The sequence below is a fragment of the Coregonus clupeaformis genome, chromosome 23 (assembly GCF_020615455.1).
Source record: "Coregonus clupeaformis isolate EN_2021a chromosome 23, ASM2061545v1, whole genome shotgun sequence".
NCBI lineage: Eukaryota > Metazoa > Chordata > Actinopteri > Salmoniformes > Salmonidae > Coregonus > Coregonus clupeaformis.
Window position 1 is genome coordinate 40,246,057 of NC_059214.1, and position 10,621 is coordinate 40,256,677.

Below are 10,621 nucleotides of genomic sequence, written 5' to 3' on the forward strand. Positions count from 1 at the left end.
TCTTTTTCACTTCGTGACTTCACCAAAAGAGGATGACAAACGTCGCTAGCAAGCTTTCTTTCCAGACAACAAAATATGAACTCAATTTCCTGTCCTGCGCAGTGGTGTGGCAACAACCATGGCGGTGCCTGACAAATCTACTAAAGAGCGGTTATTATCGGTACTGGACGATTTAGAGGTGTTATCTAGGTACGAATTTATTATTTTCTCACCCTTTAATAATTGTTATCTGAACAGCCATTCAAAAGATGTAGTTTGTCGCTAATTCAAACATTCCACTGACTCCGTTTCTTGTTCTGAGTGTATTGTTAACGTTAGCTACCAGAGTAATACACTCAGAGTCAGGGCCCGGTTTCCCAAAAGCATTTTAAGACTAAGTTAATCTTAGAACCATAGTAGCATTTTAAGGCAAAGTTCATCTTAGAACCATAGTAGCATTTTAAGGCTAAATTCATCTTAGAACCATAGTAGCATTTTAAGGCAAAGTTCAGTTTAGAATTCAAAGATACATTTTGCCTTAAGATGCTTTTGGGAAGCCGGTCCCAGAAACGCAGGCGTTTATAAATGGGTTGGATTTATTGAATGGACAACCTGGTCTCAGAGCATTTCGTATTATTCTGTAAGTAAATCCGAAACACTCCATTTACTATATATTACGTTTCGTATGTTATGTATTAATTTGTGGATGTTCATCACCCATTTCGTATGATATGTAACGAATTACAATTCGTATTAAATGTTACATGTTTGCAAAACGTACAATGTTACAAATTAGCAAAAGGTTCAATATCTTACGAATTTGAGAAACGTACAAGGTTACGAATTTGCAGAACAGATATGTTACGAATTCTAGCTAGGTGGCTACTGTTAGCTGGGTTAGGGGAAGGTTTTGCTGGAAGGGCTAGCTAACATGTTAAGTATCTAAAAAGTAGTATGTGTTTGAAAAGTTGCTAATGTTGTCTGTGATGAAATTCGAACTCGCAACCTTTCGGTTGATAGACATTTGCGTTAACCACCCTCCTTTCATTTTTGCCTTAAGTAACCATCTGTCTTATGAAATCAAATCAAATGTATTGGTCACATACACATGGTTAGCAGATGTTATTGCGAGTGTAGCGAAATGCTTGTGCTTCTAGTTCCGACACTGCAGCAATATCTAGCAAGTAATATCTAACAGTTCCACAACAAATACCTAATACACACAAATCTAAGTATAGGGATGGAATAACAATATATGGATGAGTAATGTCATTATCAGAGTGGCATAGGCTAAAATGCAATAGATTAGTATAGTATAGAAAGGTAATGCAAGATATGAAAACATTATTAAGATAGTATAGAATACAGTATATACATACGAGATGGGTAATGCAAGATATGTAAACATTATTAAAGTGGCATTATTAAAGTGACTAGTGTTCCATTTATTAAAGTGGCCAGTGATTTTCATGTCTGTATGTAGGCAGCATCCTCTCTGTGCTAGTGATTGCTGTTTAACAGTCTGTTGGCCTTGAGATAGAAGCTGTTTTTCAGTCTCTCGGTCCCAGCTTTGATGCACCTGTACTGACCTCCCCTTCTGGATGATAGCGGGGTGAACAGGCAGTGGCTCGGGTGGTAGTTGTCCTTGATTATCTTTTTGGCCTTCCTGTGACATCGGGTGCTGTAGGTGTCCTGGAGGGCAGGTAGTTTGCCCCCAGTGATGCGTTGTGCAGACTGCACCACCCTCTGGAGAGCCCTGCGGTGCAGTTGCCGTACCAGGTGGTGATACAGCCCGACAGGATGCTCTCAATTGTGCATCTGTAAACGTTTGTGAGGGTTTTAGGTGACAGGTTTAGCTGTTGCGCCTTCTTCACCACACTGTCTGTGTGGGAGGACCATTTCAGTTTGTCAGTGATATTTCCCCCGAGGAACTTAAAACGTTCCACCTTCTCCACTGCTGTCCCGTCGATGTGGATAGGGGGATACTCCATACAAAACGTAACATATACTGAAAGGATTGTCTCGGATGTATGTACAGAATAATATGAAATGCTCTAAGAACAGGTTCGAATGGATGGTCAGGAGGACTAGATTAGCTCATCTTTGCGAACACAATGTTCAAGTAACTGAATGACAGTAATTATTATCTTTCAAACTGAGATGTTCTTCTGTTTTCTCTCCATTATAATGCATGGAAACTAAACCCAATATTACTCATATTTCAGGGAATTGATAGAGATGCTTGCACTGTCAAGGAGCCAAAAATTCCCTCAAGGAGGCGAGGACACTCAGGTAACAGGCTATCCCAATAATGGACTAAAGGAGCCTAACGTTACTCCGTAGGACCTTAGATATTCTGTTTAAAGGGGAATTGGCTGTGGAAGCCAAAACAGCCAAATACTCCATATAAACGTGAATCAATTGTGGTACGGTTCCAGAAACATAAATCCCTTTACTTTCATATCACGTCAAAATAATTTCACAAATGCAAAATGCACAATTACTGTACACTGTTTTAACCGGTTTTAACACAGTTGCAGCCAACAGTATTTTTCAGTGACAACACGTTTGTTGCGTCCGTCGTCCGTCTTCCGGTTTACACGCGTTCGGGAGACGCAGATGGCTAATTAGCACAGGCAGTCCACTCTGTCTTCTGTCTGTTTTCCGTCAAAAAGCAGTAACACTGAGGGGGTTCGATTAATCTGGCCCAGGGTACACCAGGCTATGGCCAGTCACTTCAAGGGCTAGTAACAGGCATCTGATTCAACATAAAACTGCATAATGTGTTCAATATATAGACAGGTTGGTTGTTTAGCAACAAAACTGGCACGTGTGCAACTATGGGGCATAAAATACAAATTTGGCTTAGATTGACAACATGTAAACTATATTTAGTTTCCAATGTTTATTGAAAACATAAATACATTTCCACAATGAGTACTCGATGTCTCTCAAATACACTACATGTCCATTAGGAAAAACATTAGGAACACCTGCTCTTTCCATGACATAAACTGACCAGGTGAATCCAGGTGATAGCTATGATCCCGTATTGATGTCACTTGTTAAATCCACTTCAATTAGTGTAGATGTGACAAGATGGCGTATTGAACACAGCGGCGTGAATCACCTCAAGATAAAAACGTAATAGTCAATATCAGTAAGTTAGACTAAATATTAGCACTTCATATACTGGTGGGTAATAACATTCAATCTGGATAATAACACAAAACAAATCATAAGGCTGGAGAAATGTATCGACAAATATTACAACAACAAGCAACACTCAAACATGGCGGAGGATAAACGAGGAGAATCAATCTCCAAGAGAAAACGCGACTCCTCGACGGATACAGATGATTTATGCTTTTCACCACTGGGACTGGTAAGTGTGGAAAGCGATCTGTTGAAGTCGATAAATGACAAACTGGGCATACTAGAGTTGGTCAGTAAAGATGAAAATGTATGCACTCACTAACTGTAAGTCGCTCTGGATAAGAGCGTCTGATAAATGACTAAAATTTTAATGTAAAGGAGTTGAAGGCGAGTCTTGAAATGAGTGATGAAAAAGCTGCGATAATGGAAAAAGAAAATTAAAAAAAAAAAAAAGCTAAAAGGGACAGTCACTAAGATAGAAACGGACGTTAAGGAACTTAAAAAGGAGAACAACTTTCTGAGAGAAGCCTTACTAGACATGCAGACTATATCGATGAGAGAAAATCTAGTACTTACGGGTATCCAAGAAAAAGGAGAGGTTACCGAAAAAATTGTGAAGGACTTCTGTCTTACAGCGCTTCAAATCCCACTCGATGTTGTCGATAAAATCCAACTCAACGTGTACACCATTTCAGACAGAGATATGAGCGTCCAATCATTGCCAAATTTGCTTTCTTTAAGGATAAAGTAATGGTTAAAAGTTTAAGTACAATACTTGCTGGCACGAAAATAGGCATGAATGATCAGTTCCCGAGGGAGATTGCAGAACGGCGCTAAGTTCTGTACCCAATCTTCAAGGAAAATAGATTAAAAGGGAAGCGTGTTGCTCTCGTAGTCGATAAACTGTATATTGACAACCAAATGTTCCGCGACACTGACTACTCCATGGCTATTCTGAAAGTTCTAATAGAGGAGTCGAATAATGGAACACCCAATACTAGCCATGGTAGGGATTGTAATAATAAAACACATTTATAGTATTTTATAAAGGGATAAGACGGTATTACAAGAAAGGATAACAAGCGAAATAATACATCTTCAAATATAACTAATTAGAACACAAGTACTCAATCAACATAGTGGAGATAAAAACATAGCAAACAGAAGACAAAGAAGTAGCTCCTGAGTGGCGCAGTGGTCTAAGGCACTGCATCGCAGTGCAAACTGTGCCACTAGAGATCCTAGTTCGAATCCAGGCTCTGTCGCAGCCGGTCGCAGACCCATGGGGCGGCGCACAATTGGCCCAGCGTCGTCCAGGGTAGGGGAGGGAATGGCCGGCAGGGATGTAGCTCAGTTGATAGAGCATGGCGTTTGCAACGCCAGGGTTGTGGGTTCGATTCCCACGGGGGGGCAAGTATAAAAAAAATATATATGTATTCACTAACTGTAAGTCGCTCTGGATAAGAGCGTCTGCTAAATGACTAAAATGTAAATGTAATAGAAGGCACTGTATGTGTGGATGTATTGTGATGGAAGGTGTGGTGTTCGTTTTTGTGTTTGGAAAAGTGTGGTGTTAAGTGAGTGAGAAAGGAAATGGTTGCATATCCCAGAACCAACGTGTGTCTGTGAGCAGGGGTTGTGAGAGAGAGCTTTCAATTTTGTGCAGATGAGGGATATACATTTTGAATCTAATCTATTTTTTTATTGTCATATCATGATGGAATGGTCCCCAATGCTATATCTTAGACACCCACCTGAGTGACCCATACACCAAAGAGAAGTCCCCATCTGTTTTATGGCCCTGCTGTAAGTTGCCTATATGCAGCCAAAACAGAAAGATAAATGCAGTCAGAAACCTACTAGAGCAGCACCGCCCCCTCAAGATTCTGATCCTGCCTGGCAGGGTTGGTCCTACAAAGCCAGAGCCCCCTGATGGGAGAGCATAAGAACATGAGAACCTTGAGGACCTTGTACCTAGCCGGTGGGGATTCCGGTGGGGTATCCCCACCCAGGTAGTGGCAGTGCTGGCAACACTGGCTGCAGTAACCTATGGGGAGGGGGTCACACTCGGACAATCAGAGAGGGGGCATATTATTGTGGCCCTGGTGGCACAAAATAATCAAAGGTCTGACTGCACGGAGATGCTTGGGAAAAATGGTTACAACGGGGGACCAGAGAATTTGTGTCTCAGGGGAAGAGGGTGGATCTGATCTCCATCACCTAGGACTTGACATAGGTTAATCAAATCTCAAATTTTTGTCAATTTTTGCTCAATCTTGCATGCTTTCTCAAACAGCTGTAACTGTACAGTTGAAGTTGGAAGTTTACATACACTTAGGTTGGAGTCATTAAAACTCCACTCCACAAATGTCTTGTTAACAAACTATAGTTTTGGCAAGTCGGTTAGGACATCTACTTTGTACATGACACAAGTAATTTTTCCAACAATTGTTTACAGACAGATTATTTCACTTATAATTCACTGTATCACAACTCCAGTGGGTCAGAAGTTGACTGTACCTTTAAACAGCTTGGAAAATTCCAGAAAATGATGTCATGGCTTTAGAAGCTAATTGACATAATTTGAGGTGTACCTGTGGATGTATTTCAAGGCCTACCTTCAAACTCAGTGCCTCTTTGCTTGACATCATGGGAAAATCAAAAGAAATCAGCCAAGACCTAAGAAAAAAAAATGGTAGACCTCCACAAGTCTGGTTCATCCTTGGGAGCAATTTCCAAACGCCTGAAGGTACCACGTTCATCTGTACAAACAATAGTACGCAAGTAGAAACACCATGAGACCACGCAGCCGTCATACCGCTCAGGAAGGAGACGCGTTCTGTCTCCTAGAGATGAATGTACTTTGGTGCGAAAAGTGCAAATCAATCCCAGAACAACAGCAAAGGACCTTGTGAAGATGCTGGAGGAAACAGGTACAAATGTATCTACAGTGGGGAGAACAAGTATTTGATACACTGCCGATTTTGCAGGTTTTCCTACTTACAAAGCATGTAGAGGTCTGTAATTTGTATCATAGGTACACTTCAACTGTGAGAGACGGAATCCAGATTTTTTTTCTCCAGAAAATTACATTTACATTTTAGTCATTTAGCAGACGCTCTTATCCAGAGCGACTTACAGGAGCAATTAGGGTTAAGTGCCTTGCTCAAGGGCACATTTACGTCATTTAGCAGACGCTCTTATCCAGAGCGACTACAAATTGGTGCATTCACCCTATAGCCAGTGGGATAACCACTTTACAATTATTATTATTTATTTATTTATTTATTTATTTTTTGCGGGGGGTAGAAGGATTACTTTATCCTATCCCAGGTGTTCCTTAAAGAGGTGGGGTTTCATCATTTGTATGATTTTTAAGTAATTAATTTGCATTTTATTGCATGACATAAGTATTTGATACATCAGAAAAGCAGAACTTAATATTTGGTACAGAAACCTTTGTTTGCAATTACAGAGATCATACGTTTCCTGTAGGTCTTGACCAGGTTTGCACACACTGCAGCAGGGATTTTGGCCCACTCCTCCATACAGACCTTCTCCAGATCCTTCAGGTTTCAGGGCTGTCGCTGGGCAATACGGACTTTCAGCTCCCTCCAAAGATTTTCTATTGGGTTCAGGTCTGGAGACTGGCTAGGCCACTCCAGGACCTTGAGATGCTTCTTACGGAGCCACTCCTTAGTTGCCCTGGCTGTGTCTTTCGGGTCGTTGTCATGCTGGAAAACCCAGCCACGACCCATCTTCAATGCTCTTACTGAGGGAAGGAGGTTGTTGGCCAAGATCTCACGATACATGGCCCCATCCATCCTCCCCTCAATATGGTGCAGTCGTCCTGTCCCCTTTGCAGAAAAGCATCCCCAAAGAATGATGTTTCCACCTCCATGCTTCACGGTTGGGATGGTGTTCTTGGGGGTTGTACTCATCCTTCTTCTTCCTCCAAACACGGCGAGTGGAGTTTAGACCAAAAGCTCAATTTTTTCTCTCATCAGACCACATGACCTTCTCCCATTCCTCCTCTGGATCATCCAGATGGTCATTGGCAAACTTCAGACGGGCCTGGACATGCGCTGGCTTGAGCAGGGGGACCTTGCGTGCGCTGCAGGATTTTAATCCATGACGGCGTAGTGTGTTACTAATGGTTTTCTTTGAGAATGTGGTCCCAGCTCTCTTCAGGTCATTGACCAGGTCCTGCCGTGTAGTTCTGGGCTGATCCCTCACCCTCATGATCATTGATGCCCCACGAGGTGAGATCTTGCATGGAGCCCCAGACTGAGGGTGATTGACCGTCATCTTGAACTTCTTCCATTTTCTAATAATTGCGCCAACAGTTGTTGCCTTCTCACCAAGCTGCTTGCCTATTGTCCTGTAGCCCATCCCAACCTTGTGCAGGTCTACAACTTATCAACAACTACAGGAAGCATTTGGTTGGAGTCATTGCAGCTAAAGGTGGCACAACCAGTTATTGAGTGTAAGGGGGCAATTACTTTTTCACACAGGGGAATTGGGTGTTGCATAACTTTGTTTATGAAATAAATATGTAATTGTTGTGTTAATTGTTCACTTATGTTCCCTTTATCTAATATTACGTTTTGGTTGAAGATCTGATAACATTCAGTATCACAAATATGCAAAAGTAGAGAAAATTAGAAAGGGGGCAAATACTTTTTCATAGCACTGTAACTCTGACTCAATAGTAGTCTATACGTTGTAATGTACATCGCAGTGGTCTAAGGCACTGCATCGCAGTGCTAACTGTGCCACTAGAGATCCTGGTTCGTATCCAGGCTCTGTCGCAGCCGGCCGCGACCGGGAGACTCATGGGCGGCGCACAATTGGCCCAGCGTCGTCCAGGGTAGGGGAGGGAATGGCCGGCAGGGATGTAGCTCAGTTGATAGAGCATGGCGTTTGCAACGCCAGGGTTGTGGGTTCGATTCCCACGGGGGGCCAGTATTAAAATATATGTATTCACTAACTGTAAGTCGCTCTGGATAAGAGCGTCTGCTAAATGACTAAAATGTAAATGTAAAATGTACATGCAATAGATGTCAGAAGTCTGAATAGATGTGTTTTGCTGTGGGCAGATCCTGGAGCTGCTGGTGCAGAGAGACAGAGCATTCCAGGAGCTGATGAGGGTGGCCCAGGAGCAGGGCAAGGTGCACCAGGAGATGCAGGTCCTGGAGAAGGAGGTGGAGAAGAGAGACAGCGACATCCAGCAGCTCCAGAAACAGCTGAAGGAGGCAGAACATATACTGGTGAGTACAGCGGAGCTGAGGAAAAATGAGAAATCCTAAAGAGACTATAAAATGGGTCACCTTTTAATAGGCAATTGGAACAAAACAGCACTTTGTTTCTGACTTTGATTCAACCTAACCTTTTTACCCAAACCTCTCTTCTAGGCGACTGCTGTATACCAAGCAAAGGAGAAGCTGAAATCTATTAATAAGGCCAAAAAAGGTGAGCCTGATTTTCACAGCATTTGTCTGAGTAGCCGGAGAACTTTATGATAAATACAACCAGAGATAATACATGAAACAAAAAGTACTGTTGTCTTTCAGGGAGTATCTCCTCAGAAGAGATCATCAAATATGCCCACAGGATCAGTGCCAGCAATGCAGTCTGTGCCCCTCTCAACTGGGTACCAGGTATGTCATGTTTCTGCCCATTTGAGCTTCTGTTATACTGTCTTCAATGCCCTCTATTACCCTATTTTTCAATCCCCATCAAAGCTGTGACTGGCATTCACAATACTACTGTAATTACTCTTCAATCAACTTGATGGCATATTCCTTATAACAGGTGATCCACGTAGACCTTACCCCACTGACCTGGAGATGCGCAGTGGAATGTTGGGTCACATGAGCAACCTGCCAACCAATGGCGTGAATGGACACCTCCCTGGAGATGCACTGGCAGCTGGGAGATTGCCAGGTATGCTTTCGGTTTGTGTGGTTCCTCCTTTCGACAAATGGAATCAACTGTTTTTGTCTTCTCCTATGATCTGTGTGTTTGATATGTTTCTGTGAAGTATACTGTAATACTAACCCTATCACTGTTTAATTACTCTTTCTTCCCTCCCCTCATCAGATGTGCTCACCCCCCAGTACCCCTGGCAATCGTCAGATGTCTCAGTGGGCATGCTCCCCCCTCACCATGGCAACGACTTTGGGCTGGAGCCCCCCGGCCACAACAAGGAGAATGAGGACGACGTGGAGGCCATGTCTACAGACTCATCCAGCAGCAGCAGCGACTCTGACTAAGTGTGTGTGTATCTGTCTTTCTCTGTCTGACTGTGTGTGTGTGTGTGTCTGTCTGCCCATCTGTGGGTGTATATCTGACTCTGTTTTGGGAATTGGACACAACCAGTACCCCGTAGAGCCAGCTATCCATCACACCCATAACATTTACGATAAGCCACAGTTGATACAGGGTTAGCTATCCGATATAGCAAACAACTACTTCAGAGAATATTGAGAGATACTCATCTCACGGTCTTGTTTTTCTCTGACCCTCTCTATTCCTGCCTTGTTGATGAGACATTTGTACAACACTATCTGTGATCCCCAATGTAATATCACCAGCTCTCTGTAAAGTCCATTGTATCAGTTCAGGGGTGTATTCATTAGTCAGATTCCATTGCAAAACGTTTGGTCTGTTGTAACGGAAAAGTTTACTCACAAACGGAAAACGTTTTTCAATGAAAACAAACATTTCTATTGGACACATTTGGGTAGGTCCCTCCCCGTTTTGTTTGCTTCCTAGAGTAAACGGTTTCCATTGCAAAAGGTTTTGCAACAGAATCCAACTAATGAATACACCCCAGGGAAATGTCTGGTAGTACGTGACTCTGATAACACTGACATGTTCCTTTCGTTGTCTATCAGGTTACCCTTCATTTGTTTATTTTCTGTTTTTTGGCAGAAATGGGGATTAGTGTTGAAAAGTATATGTGCCTTTGTGTAGGATGTAATATAACAGTTTTTAATTTACTTGTTATTTGTTGCTGATTTGAACCCAAGTGCTCCTTATCACCTCTGCTATTGGTGAAAACATGTCTTGAGTGGATTTAGAATTTGTAGGTGCACTTGATTCAACTTACCCGAGTTAACACTTTTAAGAAAATAAAGTAAAAACTGCTTATATCAGGCAAGATTCATCAAGCACACCTTGCATTCTTTATATTGAAAGCCTGCATATTAATTGACTGATGACTGGTTGATCCATGTGTAAATAGATCTGTATATACTGTAGGTTTTTCCAGCCTTGTAAATAAATACAACTTTTGAGTAAATACGTTTGTGTGGTGCTGATATCTTTGAAGATACCATTTTGAAAGGACATGATATTGTTTTAAGTTTGCGTAATATCGTGTTGACTTGACCATATGTATTTATTAATAGCCTTGTCTTCAAATTGTAAGGACCATGGAATGTGCACCAAGCCTGTGCAAGGGGCGCTCAGGCGCTTGGTT

At 42.2% G+C, this 10,621-nt stretch overlaps 1 protein-coding gene across 1 annotated transcript; it reads left to right on the plus strand.

Annotated features, from left to right (window-relative positions):
- Positions 1-51: 51 nt before the first annotated feature.
- LOC121536955 (mediator of RNA polymerase II transcription subunit 4) lies at positions 52-10,435 on the plus strand. Its single transcript, XM_041844626.1, has 7 exons — positions 52-189; positions 2,205-2,271; positions 8,235-8,405; positions 8,550-8,607; positions 8,709-8,795; positions 8,950-9,081; positions 9,238-10,435. Exons 1-7 carry the CDS (start codon positions 119-121, stop codon positions 9,408-9,410), a joined length of 759 nt encoding a protein of 252 aa, XP_041700560.1. The 5' UTR covers positions 52-118; the 3' UTR covers positions 9,411-10,435.
- The last annotated feature ends 186 nt before the right edge of the window (positions 10,436-10,621 follow it).